Raw genomic sequence first — 14606 nt, 5'->3', positions numbered from 1 at the left:
CTGGTATACCTGTGGATAAAATGTCTGCAGTGTGGAAATATTTTAAATTAGAAAGTGAAAGCAGTCCAACGGCGACATGTAATATCTGCAATACGACCGTTTCGCAAGGGGGGAACAAAAAAGCTGCACTTAATACTACAAATTTGGTATGGCACATAAAAGACAAAAACACTAAGAATACAATGAGTGCACACGAGAGTACAGGCAAAGACACCGGAGCAACAAATGCTCGCAGACACCTTCAAAAGGAAAGAGAAAGACAGTGACATGGCCAAAAATATTACAGAGAAGATAACTTAATTTATCTCTCTGGATAACCAGCCCATCTCCGTGGTAGAGGATCAGGGTTTTCTTCGTCATCTGGAGTTTTTGAATCCCCAGTAAGCCCTACCATCTCGGCATTACATTACATTTATTCCACTTTCGAGTTACAACGTGCCGGTATGGACACCATGGGTCTCATAAAGCTGAGCATGTAAAACAGCCAATTGAGGAGTTGTTGAACGTGTGTGAAATAGACAAGCAACGCGTCTACATAATGTTACGTGACAACGTAACGATGATATGGAGGTACCAAACGTGGGCTGCGTCTCACACACTTCAGCTGGCTGTACACGAGGGTCTGCTGTCACAGCACAGCATCACAGACTCAGCTGCTAACACAAGGAAGGTGGTCGGCCAATGTTCAGACCTACAAACTCTGGAGGAGTGAAAAAGGTGACAATATACAAAACTAAAACCCTCTTCATTCACTTCTACTACCCTCGTTGACATAAAAAAGGTGACTGTAGCCAAAAGGTGACCAGTTTGCACGTGTGAATGTTGCAATAGCATATGCAGAATAAGAAAGAGCCATATGAAAGTATACACTTTGTTTCAACAAAATAGAAAAACCTATCAAGGAACAGCTTGGATGCAGATACTTTTTTTCTTAATGCAGCTGTTTTATCCAGGAAAATATTAATTAAGGCCAAGTATCGGATGAGGACTTGGTATTGGCAGATACTAAATATTAAAGGAGTCAGATCGGATCAGATCAAAAAAAAACAAACTAGTAATTACAGCACATCTACCATTACATAAACCCTTTATAGAGGGCAGAACCCTTCTAACTGATTTTCTTTTCTGCATGAAAACTGAACGTAAAGGAAGAAAAAAGAAAATATATTTACACATTTTTTCACCCTTGGTGAGAAATTGATGTTCTTTCAGTCTCTAACAAGGTTTGTTATGGAACCACTTGTCCAGGGTGCAGACACTTTGTACATAATAAACTAATCTATTACATTACGTTTGTACATCGAAGTTAAATGTTTATTTTCTCATTTTATTTGCTCTACGCTTCATATCATGGTATGGAGAACAACACTATCTGTTGTGTTTCAGTGTGTAAAGTAGTATATGTTAAAACAGAGATTTAGTCCATCTTTGTTGACCTTGTTTTTGTTTTAGATCTATCTATCTATCTATCTATCTATCTATCTATCTATCTATCTATCTATCTATCTATCTATCATCTATCATCTATCTATCTATCCATCTATCCAAAACAGGTTGTAACTTAGGAGCAAAAACTGAGGTCATTGCTTCCATTCCTCCAAATACTGTTATTGCTAAAATGATATTCTGATTCTGGTTCTGAAAGGAAATCTTCAATGACACTGACAATTTGACCAATTGTCTAATAGCCCACAACACATACCTTTGGCCTGAAGAGCTCCATGACAGCAATCTTTCCATACATGCCCACTTCCTTGACGGGCCTCAGCCCCTCTGCTGTGACCACATAGATCTCCAACCGTGTGTTTTTAGCTATGAGAAGATTGAGGTCGTCCGCAGAGGTGAAGTGACCTGTAGACATATCGGCATTTATTAAATTGTAATTTCAATGTTGTGTAGGTGAAATGAATGAAAATGTGGACAAATATCAGCGATGGGGCTGTAGAGCAATGTTGACAACATCAAACATTTTACTGACTAAATTTCAAGTGAAGATGAGCCAAACTGTTTTCATTCAGGGGAAATGAATTAGTTTCAATTCAGAAATACAAGATTACAGGACTGATGCACAGAAGGCACTCGCACAGAGTGTAATACAATAACACATATTCAACAGAGAAGTAAAAAAGAAAAACACATCACAACAGATCACTGCATTAGTTATGAATTGAACTTTATCAGTTACTCTATGAACTGTAAAAAAAAAAAAAAATAATAATAATAATAATAATAATAATAATAATAATACACTCCAATCCAAAATTCCTGAGCACTACCTGTGACTAAATCTATAATATCTGAATAATATGAAACTATATCTATAACTACATTAATAAAAAACATGTTCACATTCATACAAAGGAGTGCTGTCATGATTGCTAAAACCAAGGAGGACCAGGCATGACATTTTCCTTCATTCTTAATGGTGCTAAATGTGGTTAACACAATAAGATATCTAGGTCACATCATCAGGGATGTGAGCACCAGTGCTGCACAAGACAAGATGCTGGAGCAGAAATTCTAAATGTGCTAAAAAAAAAAAAAACAGCTATGAAACAGCTACTGTACTGCGTGTTACACAGCTCACCTGTGGAGCCGTTAGAGCGAAGTGAAAACAAAATGGCTTCAGGTGGAATTTAATGATGCATTCAGGATCGTGCTTTGGTTCCCCGGATGGACAGGTTCATGTCTTAATATGTTTGAGATCACTCTTTATGCTGTGTCGAAGAATTCTATGTGATGATTAACTGTAATCATAACGTCCTAAACAGAGCCGACACAAAGTGACACAGGGTGCTCCATGCTGGAGACGCTGGGTTTGTTTTCACCATTATAGATCTATGAATACTATGATTATGTCTCTGTATTGTATTTATTATTCTTACTATGATATGGCCCTGTGTGTCTGTAATAAAGTCAACCTGAAGTATCATCTCTGAGCATTTTTATTTCACTCAGTTACAACTCAGATGTGTGTGGAAACCTGTATCACAGTCATAATTTAACTGCTTGATTATTCACTTAGTATTCACTAAGTATTTATCATGTGAAAACTTGCTGTAAAAATGTGTAAATTCAAGTCTGTGTTTTTTGACCACTGTTCAGACAGAAAAGCTCATTTAAGACATAACTTTGAGCTAATGGACACTCAATTCCTACAACACTGACGGTAAAATGACTCGGAAATACTCAAGTACTTGACTTGTGCGTAAGAACGGTGCTTGTATAAATTGTACTTTATTATTACACTATTACAGTTTATTTCATCGTTGTTCGTAGTTTTGAAATGAATATTGGGTTTCAGTCTCCTTGATTTCTAATCATCCTGATCGGCCTGAAGGAGTCCTATCACTGCCCCTCTGGTATAAAGCGAGATATGCAAGACATGTGTACATGTCAGACTCTGGCTTGATGTTACAGAGCAGTAAAATGCATCTGACTGTGGGTGAGACAGTTTAATGTGCTGTGATGATGAGCAATGATTCAACAGCATAGCCTCAGTCTGGGCTCAGAGTCTGGACCTGTACTTTGAGGGCCACATTCACGTCAGATCAGACGACGACACGAGATGTATGATCAGTTATACACGGGGGTATATGTGTCACTAAAACAGATCGATAAACACGCTCTGCCTGCATGTTTCATACAGCTTACAACAACTGTGGGTTGATGTGAACATCTTGTTCAGCAAATCAAAACGTATTGTGAGGAGTGACGACCGAGCTGGGCTCGACAGCAGCTAACGTTCAATCCGACAGAGGACACAACGAAACGTTCAGCGGCATATTGTTATGTGTGCGTCACAGCCGTCCGGACACGAACACAGATGACACGTGTGTGTCAGGGATCACTTAAAGATAAGTCTATGTTTTCTGTAAACATTGGAGTTAGCACAACAACAGCTAGCGGTGCTACAGGCCCGTCTGAGCACTTTCCTGCAGCGCGGGAGCGCAGCTAGCACGCAGGTGGCCAATGTTTCATCAACAAACACACAGATTAGTTACCTGTGATGCAGGCGTTCACTGCCGTCGGCTTCTGGGCTGTTACCACGTAGTTGTACGACATTTTGGACAACAACAAAAGACAAACACCAGAGCAGTGTTTTAATCTCACAAAAGTGACAAAATCATTGATAATAAACTCCCGGAAGTGGTTATCGGAGCCGTTTAGGCGTAGAGCGTAGCGAGTAACGGCCGCTGGTCTGGGTCAGAGCGCCCCCTGTGAGTAGGGAGGTTCGTCTCTGTGCTCACACATCCTCCATGGTGGACACACAGGGACACTTCTGAGTACATGCAGCTGTATGAGGGTGAGCCAAGTTCTTCTTAGGAAGGCAGAGGAAAACTATGACAGGACTTCAAATCAGTCTTATTTATACTGCGCAAAATCACAATCACATTGGCTGAGTGGGCTTCACAGCAAGCGAGGTCCTTGGTCCTTAGACCCTCGAATCAGGTGACGAAAAACTTAGCACAGGGGAAATAAATCTCAGGAAGAGCCACAGAGGAGGATCCCTCTCCCAGTACAGAACAGAACAACAAAATCACAGTTTACAAATTTCATGGACAGAATCTGTACAAAGGAAATTATATAAAATATACGTAAAGAGTGTGGATCCAGGAGGACGGCTGAGCAGGTCGAGGCATCGTCAAGTGGTGGCCGAGTGACACAACGTCAGCTCCACCATGGTGACCTGGAGGAGGACAGGCAACACAACATAAGTACCAAAAAAACATCACAATGAAAACATTTACTCAAGTACAGATATAGGAGATACTGAGAGGAAAGTAAGATAGCAAACTTACTTTGACTCCACTGCTATTCAGTTGGAAATCATTGTACATCTAATTCTAAGGACATTAAAGACACGTGCGAGCTCTGACAGTTATTTGAACAGAGGAGGTGGCCTAAGACATCACCTATCACCCACCTACAGTGCTGTCCTGAGTTCTGTCCATAGACAGCTTGACAAACGTTCACACCTGGCCCTCAGGACTGAAAATCCGAGCTCAGAGTTTAAAAGCCTGCAGCTCCTCCAGTTAGTTAGACCTGAAGAAGCCTCTTTGGTGAGAGGTGAAACGTCTTCAACAATCTGAAACAGACCTGGATGACTCAGAACCGTCATCAACATTGTACATTTAACTCCAACATTTATGTGACAGCTTTGGTTATCCCCCAACTGCATCATTACAGTGATCAAGAATGCATCAAGTTCTCCTTAGGAAGGCGGCGAGGAAACATGACAGGAAAGAGGAAAGTAAGATATTTTACTTTGACTGCTATCCAGTTGGAAAAATTTGACTTGTAACTCCAACATTTATTTGACAGTGTTAGTTACCCCCAACTGCAACATTATATTGATGCTTTCATCAAGAATTGTAATACAATTATATAATTTGTATTGCCTGCCTACATTTTTTACTATAAGTATATTTTAAAAGTAATACTATAGTTTAATTTCACTAAGGTAAAACTTTGAGTACAAGTGGTGGTAAGAGAGTATTTTTGCACGTTTGTATTCTAACTATGAGGCTACTTAAGTAAAAGCTATATTTGCCATCAATGGGAAGAAAAAAACATCTTTTTGTGCAATGAACCAATTCTTTATTAACAAAGTTAAGGCAACTGGCTTAGTTGCAACCTTGAACATCAAATCATGAACTGAATAGCTAGGCTACAATATAAATAATATTAAAAGGATTATTCTAAATGTGTGTTTTTTCTAATTATATTTATATTATATTCTGTTTACTTTAGCCTTGGTTGCTGAATAAAGATCTTTATCACCTTATGAATTTCTTGCAGGCTTCACTGAAATGTCCTTATTTGCTTGAGAGGGTATCACAATGTCACTTTGCTTGAGACGGTACGTATACATAATATTTGTATTATTATCATTATTTGTGTTATTTCTGTCCTAGTATTTACGACTTATATTAATATATGAGTAATAATCATTATAATAGGACTTATGCTGAAGTTGTTTTCACTTTTATTCAAGTTTGACAAAAGTTTAGCTTAAATTCAATTAATGAGCGGTATGGATTTGACAGATGTGTGAGGTTCCTTTAAGGTTAAAAAGAGGGGATACAGAATGTGACAGTCACATTTTCAGCTGTCAGAAAGTTCCCTTGTCATAATGTGACAAAGATAACACCTAAAAAAAAGAGTTGCGACAATGGAGGCTACTTATTGGGGCACAATCATCATATAGCTTCTATGGGACAACAAGAAAAAAAAAAGCTTGACTATGATCAATATGTCAAGGTATCCCATTTTCAAAATCAAACGACACATATATGAAGTTGTCACTGATGTCCAAGATATGAGCTGCCAGCAGTGTTTCACTCTACAGTGTCCGTGAAGAGACTCAGGAGGAGGATCATCATAGACATATATACAGACATGTATGTCTATGTGGATCATGGCTTGGAGACTTGGATGAAATAAAGGTGAGCTTTCTGCGCATGTCACCAACATGTGTAGCAGCGTTGCCATGGAAACGGCACTCCGCATATTCACAGAGAAAGCGCCAACTGCCCGCGACGGCAGCTAACGTCAACACAAGTTGTCACACTGCCTTATTTACACAATGGATACGCCTGAAAACACCACAGGAACCAAGATGACTATAAAAATAAGCCGCGGGAATAACCTGGTAAGATCACTCAACGTGTGTTAGTCACTGCAGGAGTGATGGACAGTAGAAATAACGTTAACGTTTGCAAACTTCACTTTAAGATCAACGGTCAAAGCATCAGTTCCTAAAGGGTGTATTACCTTTCCTTTTTCTTTTCTTTTGCCAGGTTAAGTAAACAAAAAGAGACACATGGCTTTCGCTGACTCTTAACTATTAACTACAGTTTAAAGCAACAGGCTTGAAATGGAAACCAGCGGTCTGGTTAGCTAACAGTGTGGACAATGACTGTTATTGTGGTAACGTCACAGATAACGTTACTGGATTTGAAATGAATGCCCTCCTTATTATTTGGATTATGTATAACACACTTGTAAGAACACTTGTTTGTGGTGTTATGTTTAATAATGTTTTTAAAGAGGTAGTAGCATCATTTAGGGTCTACCTCTGTTACCGGCTAATTAGATGTTGGCTAAGTAGCTGATTGGTTGTTTTGAGTCAGATTTGGTACAAAGGGGCGGGCTCTCACATCCTCTCTGTAGGCCTCACAGGGCAGGCTGCCATTTTCACTTTTCAAAGATGTCAAACCAGAGAGTTGATCAATGAGGCATGCCTGGCCAGCTTCAGGTCTCATGAGGGCTAGGCAGCAAACTAATAGCTGAAACTAATGGGAAATGCTTTTGACATCATGTCAATTATGTGTTACTTAAAATTGATTTATTTAATTGTTTTTACTGCAATGTAATTTAACCTTTATCATTTTGTTTAATGTGTTGTTGTGACTCTGGGAAGCTTTGTGGATAACAGTGTCCACCTGGCACTACATATTCTATGTCATCTCTTCTCAGCAAGGAAAAAAGGCAGACAGCTGCCAGACTTTCCTGAGGGTTGAATTTGATGGAACGGAACTGGGAGAGTCGGACAAAATGCAGGTGGACCCAGTGGAGAAGTGTGTTGACTTTGACTTTACCTGCAGCTTCCACTGCCCCAATGATGCTCGGGCTCTCAGTGACATCAGCCATAAACCAATCATATGTAAGCTGAGTTTGAAAATGTTGCTCCGTCTCCTGTAATATCTGTGGTTTTAGTTTCAGTCTGTGTTTTCATTGAGATTGACCAGCAGCGTCTCCTTGATAGCATTTAACTTGACTGGTTCTGTCCACATGACACACAAATAGGCAATGGCTCTGTACAGACACCAGGTGAGCATTAACACATCCTGTTCCTTAAATTTTTTTTACGCTAATATATTGTTATTTTGTCAGAGAAAATGTTTCATATTGCTAGCCAGCGACCCGTTCTGGCCAACAACTTGTAAGTTCTACTTCAGAAGAACTGGCTTTACTGTGACAATACCTCAGCCTAGGGCTGCTCGATTATGGCAAAAATCATAATCACGATTATTTTGATTCATATTGTAATCACGATTATTAAAGACGATTATTCATTGATTTGAGAACAAGCACTTATTGAACCTTGAACTCTGGTATTTCTTTTTAACACGATAAGTTTGAACTGAAAAACAAGAAAAATGCAAATAAATAAGAGAAAAATATATCAATAAACTGAATTAAATAATATGTAAAAATAAATTATTAAAACTATCCCGGTGCGGCTCGACCATAGGTCCGTTGTGGTGGCAAAATATAATGCTGTTGACACTTCTCTTGCAACTTTCTGCGACATTCGTCATAAAGGTCGGGCAGCGCAATTCTGCTGAAATGGTGACGTGATGGTAACACACACATAGTGTGTCCTTAATTGAGGACTGTGTGGCGGTGGCAGGAGTTGAGGAGCTTTTCATTTTTTGAGTTATGACTTTAAATGATTAAATAAATTGGTCGTGTTCCCTTGAGGTGCAGACACGGTCGCATGACATACCTTGCACAATATCTTCGTTTGTTCCTTTCCACAACAAAGGCTGCCTTTCTACCGTCTTCTTCTACACATTTTTTCCAACACGCACTGGCAATACGCACCGGCGTGGCTGAAAGCGAAGTTTTTCGGGCGGAGCGGTGTGCACAGGTGGAGATGGAAGGGTTCGCTGCATTTACCTCACAAGACACGGCGTGCGGCAGAATGATCGTTTTATTACGATTATCTTATTTTCATGATCGAGGGAAGCCAAAATCGAAATCGAAAGTGAAATTCAATTAATCGCCCAGCCCTACCTCAGCCTCTAAATTCACCTGGTAAATTCAACAGTTTTGTTGTTAGTTGCGATATTGATGAAAGTATAATCAGTAGTTTTGTCAGCCATCCAAGACTTATTCTGTGTAGATATCCTCCTTTAAAATCACAATTCCAGTCCCCAGGATTTATTGCCAAAGTTGAATAAAAATTATCTTCTGCAGCTGAAGCCAAAGCAATTCTCAATAACAATATCATAAAAATAATTTGTGATAATTTGCCTGTTTGTACAGCCCTCTGTTTAATGTGAATGACTTTGTTGTGGTCAGTGACGGTGACAGAGCTCCTGCCTGAGGAGAAGAAAGTTGAGGCGAGGACAGCTGTGCTGGGCCAAGCTGTGGTGGACCTGCTGCCACTGCTACAAGGTCCCTGTTAGAAATGATGTGTTTTCATATTGTAATATAACACACCGTTTTGTCTAATCAAGTGTCGGTTGCTTTATGTTTCCTCACAAGGCACGGGTTTAACCGTTGAAATTGTTTTCTCTTCTGTCTTCAGGTCAGTGTAGCTTCTCATCCACTGTCCCACTAAATCCAGTGACGAGGTCCTCAGCTAAAGAGATCCAGAACTCCAGCAGTAAGGTTGGTTAATGTCTTAACAATAATGCCACTCAGTTATTTTAGGCCCAGGGTCATCGCTACTTTGAACAACAGAGATTAGCGCAATATACATTTTGTAGCAGAAAGGTACACATGACGGTGTGTTACTTTACATTCCCATCTATGTGTTGACAAAAGATTGTCCATGCTTTAATCACAGATTATGATTTAGATTGTTAACAGCTTTCTTACTATTTTTACTTTGTACTATAACATCGATACCACTTGTCAAGTAGATTTGAGTCATCTGTGCTGAATTTAAACGTGTTAAATTTTGTTCCTAGTTTTCCTACCACTTTATTTGCTGACTTCTGCCTTTCAGTGTTGTCAATCAAATTGAGTTGTGCTGTCTGGTAGAAGGATATAAACTATACATGAAACCAAGGCTGGATTACCAACCAACCAGGCTAAGTGGCCAACTGCCATGTTCCATTTTAGTTGATGAGGGCTAAAGATGTTTCACAGTTTGGGAGAATATGAAACCTCCAACATGTCACCAAGAGACATCTTTTACTATCATTCTGTACTTAAAAGCTTTAATGGCATTACCATGTCATGAGCCTATATAAGGCTTGCTTACAGTAGGCTGCTTGGCAGGTGTCAGGTCGGGTTAAAGGGGAAAGCTATTGATATAGGAGGTGGACCCAAACGCAGATAATCAGAGGACAAGAGGTAGCATAGAGGGGAACGAAAGGCGAGCTTTAATAAATCAAAGCTGAATGCAAAAAAAAATTAAAAACAGACAAAACGGGACGAAAGGCAAAGTAGCAACGAAAAACAGCCAGACAAAGTAGCAACAAAAAACAGCAAGACAAAGTGCAACCGAAAAAGGCAAAGTACAAATCAAAACCAAAGTTCAAATCAAAATGCAAAATGCAAAAATCCAAAAACACATACCAAAGGGAACTGGGAACAGACAGTAACAGAGACAGGAGCAGGCACATGAGCAGGAGCTGACAGGGGCTGACACATACACAGACACTAATGACAAGACGAGGAACAGGTGAGGAGAGAGGAGGGAGGAGACCAGGTGTGGTGACGAGGGGGATGAGCACATGAGAAAACATGAAGGGAACAATACAACAGACAGAGGGAGACAGAGGGGAAGAACATAGGAGAAACTTAAAGGACAAGAGACACAGTGGGGCATGGAAACTCAAAACAAAGACACGATACAAAGACAGGAGAATATAAGACAAAAAAACATAATCTGAACACAACACAAAGACATGACTCTAGAGTCATGACAGCAGGGATCTCAACCATATCAAAATTCTGCATATGATGGCTGCTTATAATGAAAAGTATTTTAAAATGGTTGTGTGGTTAATATTTATATTTCTGCTGCATTTGGTAAAGGACTTCAAACCCCAGGTAGGAACATCTGGCACACTTTACTGCCTTTAACTTTATGATAACATTTGCAGACAATGTAATAACACAGTTAAATACATTTTTGAACGTGCCCCATGATTTGACCTCCTTTAGCCGTCAACTCTGGAAGTGTGTGTCAGTGTATCAGATCCAATGCTGTCTGAGGCTGAACTCTTAGCCTCAAACCTGGTGACGGTAACTGTGGAGACAGCCTATTCTCTCCCTGAGTCTTGGATGCTGCCATCGGGCCCTGTTCCCTTCACATACACTGCTGCCCTGGAGGTCCCGCTTACTGCAGAAGTGAGTTTTGGAGCTTGAGTTTTTTTTATTGAACAGAATTCATATACTATTTAATCTGACTGGCAAGGCAAGTGTAGATCTGTTGAAAAAGAGCACAATGATACCAGCGGAGACGGTTGTACTACTCCTCTGACTCCTAGAAAGATCAGGTGCTGCTGTTCTGTGAAGGACAGATTAAAGCAGGAGGGCAGAGGGAGGAAAAGGGCCGACAGAGGAAGAGACCACATCAGGCCCTGCTGGTCCCAGGGAACCACTTTCTGCCTGATGCCTTATTCCAGGCAGAACCCATTTATGAAGAGGACGGCGAGCTGACTGGCTTAGAGGTAACAGCTCATACAGCCTTGGTCCATTCATAGTTTTTTTATAATAAGGCACACTGCTGTCGCCATGGTATGAATGCCTTTCATTTGATGAGTAAACTTTAAGATAATTACCATTTTCACACCCAACACATCTTAAAGGTGCCCTGAGATCTGCAGGAATGTGAACAGTCGCATATCATACTGTTTTCAGAACATCGTTATTCAGCAGTGGTTTGAGCTGGACACATGCTGTTTTTTTCCTGTTAAACTAGAGTGTGATTGTGTATGAGTCACATTTCTGAATTCAACTGCAGTGGGTACCAATGCAGTGTCTGATTCAGATGCTTTGCAGTGAAAACGGGAGCCACACAGGATTCCTGAACTCAAAACAGATAAGAAATGTTGAGAGAAGTTTCTTGGAGTGACAGAAATTGCTCCAAAATTATATACAAGTTTGAGATTTACTACAGCTGAGACTTATTTGGGGCTTATTTATGATTCTGGACAGGAACTGACACGATGCATTTCATGTTTGGCAGGAAAATTTCCTCACAAAAAAGCCCCATGGACACTGGCCAAAACTTGAGCATAACTCATAAACAGAAGAAGACAGGAGCCTTAAATCACTTCTAACACAATCCAAAGAAATGTGTAAATATTTCTACCTTAGGTTTTTATTTCAATATTATGGTTTCCGGTGTGGTAGAATAAGCAAATTCAAGGTCAGTGTTTTGTTTCATTTACAAGCTAATACCCCCCATTTGAATGTATAGAGATCTTTATTAAGTTATATGCCTAATGAGTTGAGATTGTGATGATTCTGAGATTGTGATGATTTAAGGTGGGCCTCAAATGGAAAAATCTAAATATAGGATAATCAAATTTAGTCTGCTGGAAATTTCTTGGACCCAGAAATGGAGTTTCCTATAAACTTTTATGATTGAATGGTTATATATAGGCCTAGTGGATGAAACTCAATTTGGTTGCTAAGAGTTGCATGTTGGGCAGTTTGCATAATTTGCATAATTAGCTAATAAGGGGAGACGCTACAGATGAAGAATAGGGACAATTTTTTTACTAATATACAGTATATCACCATGAAACTTCCCCAGTTGATTACTTACATTAAGACAATTATTTTTTTGTATTATGAGGTTCTCTGAAATGGTATGTTTAAATATGCAAATGATGCATTATCCAATTAAATATGTGCTAATTTGCATACATTTCCAGAACATAAATCTAAACATTGGATAAAGCCAGGTTCAAAATTCTTGTTTCATTTTGTTGACATACTATAGCCAAAGGTTTTTATAGAGGGAATTTTGGATAGCTCTTTTTATCAGTCCATAAATCAGAAAATACTGTCAGCAGCCATAAAAAAACTGTTTTCACCCTGTTTTTAGAAATAAAATGTTATATAAATCAGGCTATGAATGATATATGAACAAACCCCTCTGTTAAAGCCTTCAGAATATAGATAGGAATAAAACTGGAAAGTTTGGTGTATATAAGTGCTACTGAAGTGGAGATTTTTGGCTCAGAGTATGAGAAAAAACACATTTTGAGAAAAGGGCCTTTAAAGATACTAGTGCAGTGCCCGTAAGAAAAATGTATTCCTATAGAAAAGTGGGAGGTTAAGTAGCTTTTTCATGTATGGCCAAATGAGGCTGTGTTTGAAGGTGGGACGTCAGGGATATTTAGGTTTGTTGTGAAATCCGCTATTACAGGGTATAATTGACCGTTTTTGACTATTTTTGATTTTGCCATTATATTTCCCCTTAAAAATGATTTACTTGGTGTCATTATTTTCAGCACAACCTCACATGTGTGACTGTACAGTTATTTTTTTTATTTTGACATACTGTATTAACACAGTGGACCTAAAATCACAAAAAAACATAAAATCCGAGTAAAAAAGTTAGATTTTTTTTACTGTGAAAACCACAAATATGTTTAACAAACCAATTTTTATTACTTATAATGCAAATATAAATTGTTGTTTGCTAAATATGTGCATACATTTAAAAAATTTACAAAGTTATATGTAACTATTTACATTTAAATGCAGGCAATGCTCATTCAGCCGTCTCCTCATTGTTTTGACTCATTAAACAAAAAACCGACTCCACTACTCACTAAACACACCACACCAAACACTACATAACACACTAACTACACACTCCAAACACGCTAAATGTCACAAATCTCTCATCTCTTAATATCGCTGTCTATACACCGACCGTTGTTGCCTGTCATTCATCCGCCTCTGTCCCTCCCACATCTTCCTGTTCCTCAACAACCAAACTTGCTGCTTGGACACTTTCATAACAAAAGCCAGTTTTTACTGTTTCTTCCTGCACCAGACACAAAGCAAACGTGACGGCAATGTTCGCGAAAAAGTGTGGCGGACATTATTTACCCTAAGTCCGGTTTTGGACGTTCCGGTGCGTCCAGTCCGTCGCCTCGGGAGGTGGCTAGCAGCTAGCTACACACGAACATCCACAGATTCTGATTCCACTTTGTTGTCCGCGCGTCTCCGGATCTCCTCAGACCCGAACAGACTCGGTCCGGACTCTTTTATACGGAAGCCCTAAACGGCCATGCATTCATATATTTTATTTCCTCCGTTTTCCCGTGATAACAAGTTAATTTCCTCCGTTTTCCCGAGATAACCGGATAATTTTCTCGAGATCTCGTGATAACGAAACTTTGTTTTCCCGAGAAAACAAGTTAATTTCCTCCGTTTTCCCGAGATAACGGGATAACTTTCTCGAGATCTCCCCGAGATCTCATGATAACGAAACTTTGTTTCCCTGAGATAACACACCTTCGGACACACCGTAAGAGCTTGTACCCTTTATCAGCCAGGTGCACAGTAAATCATTTCATCACGTTCAGCAAAAATCATGCAGGCACACTTCAAACACGCACACACACGATTCACAGGAACACAGATGTTCTCGGTTCACAGCGAGACGCTTTCAAAATAAAAGTCCCGCATTTAGTGTCTAATATAATTAATGAAATAATAACCTGGCTTCAAAGATTATCAGTTAACTAAATGAAAACAAGATGTTCTTATTAACAATTCACATTAAAGGTCATTTACAGTCGTTACACTAACTGACTGACTCATTCACACACACACACACACACACCTTATCATATCGTTATCTCAGGAAAACAAAGTTTAGTTATCTCGAG

The 14606-nt window shown here is 39.4% G+C and overlaps 2 protein-coding genes across 9 annotated transcripts in view; one reads left to right on the top strand and one right to left on the bottom strand.

The window, feature by feature from the left end:
- The window catches only part of ddb1 (damage-specific DNA binding protein 1), a 69921-nt gene extending 65730 nt beyond the window's left edge, over window positions 1–4191 (bottom strand). The window contains exons 1-2 of the mRNA XM_030414802.1: window positions 4005–4191; window positions 1703–1851 (exon numbers count right to left, since the gene is read on the bottom strand). Coding sequence (XP_030270662.1) covers window positions 1703–1851; window positions 4005–4065 — 210 coding nt within the window. The 5' untranslated portion in view covers window positions 4066–4191. The remainder of the gene's footprint in view (window positions 1–1702; window positions 1852–4004) is intronic.
- Window positions 4192–6489: 2298 nt separating this feature from the next.
- Window positions 6490–14606, top strand: part of cfap70 (cilia and flagella associated protein 70) — a 27465-nt gene continuing 19348 nt past the window's right edge. For 2 of the 8 annotated variants that reach the window (XM_030414805.1, XM_030414803.1), the window contains exons 1-7: window positions 6490–6655; window positions 7483–7669; window positions 9094–9189; window positions 9323–9405; window positions 10783–10797; window positions 10912–11097; window positions 11238–11420. In XM_030414805.1, coding sequence (XP_030270665.1) covers window positions 6590–6655; window positions 7483–7669; window positions 9094–9189; window positions 9323–9405; window positions 10783–10797; window positions 10912–11097; window positions 11238–11420 — 816 coding nt within the window. In that variant the 5' untranslated portion in view covers window positions 6490–6589. The remainder of the gene's footprint in view (window positions 6656–7482; window positions 7670–9093; window positions 9190–9322; window positions 9406–10782; window positions 10798–10911; window positions 11098–11237; window positions 11421–14606) is intronic. The other 6 variants (XM_030414807.1, XM_030414804.1, XM_030414806.1 and 3 more) reach the window with 6 other exon arrangements.

Source organism: Sparus aurata, chromosome 4, assembly GCF_900880675.1.
Source record: "Sparus aurata chromosome 4, fSpaAur1.1, whole genome shotgun sequence".
Taxonomy (NCBI): Eukaryota; Metazoa; Chordata; class Actinopteri; order Spariformes; family Sparidae; genus Sparus; species Sparus aurata.
This window is presented reverse-complemented; position numbering and strand designations above follow the sequence as displayed.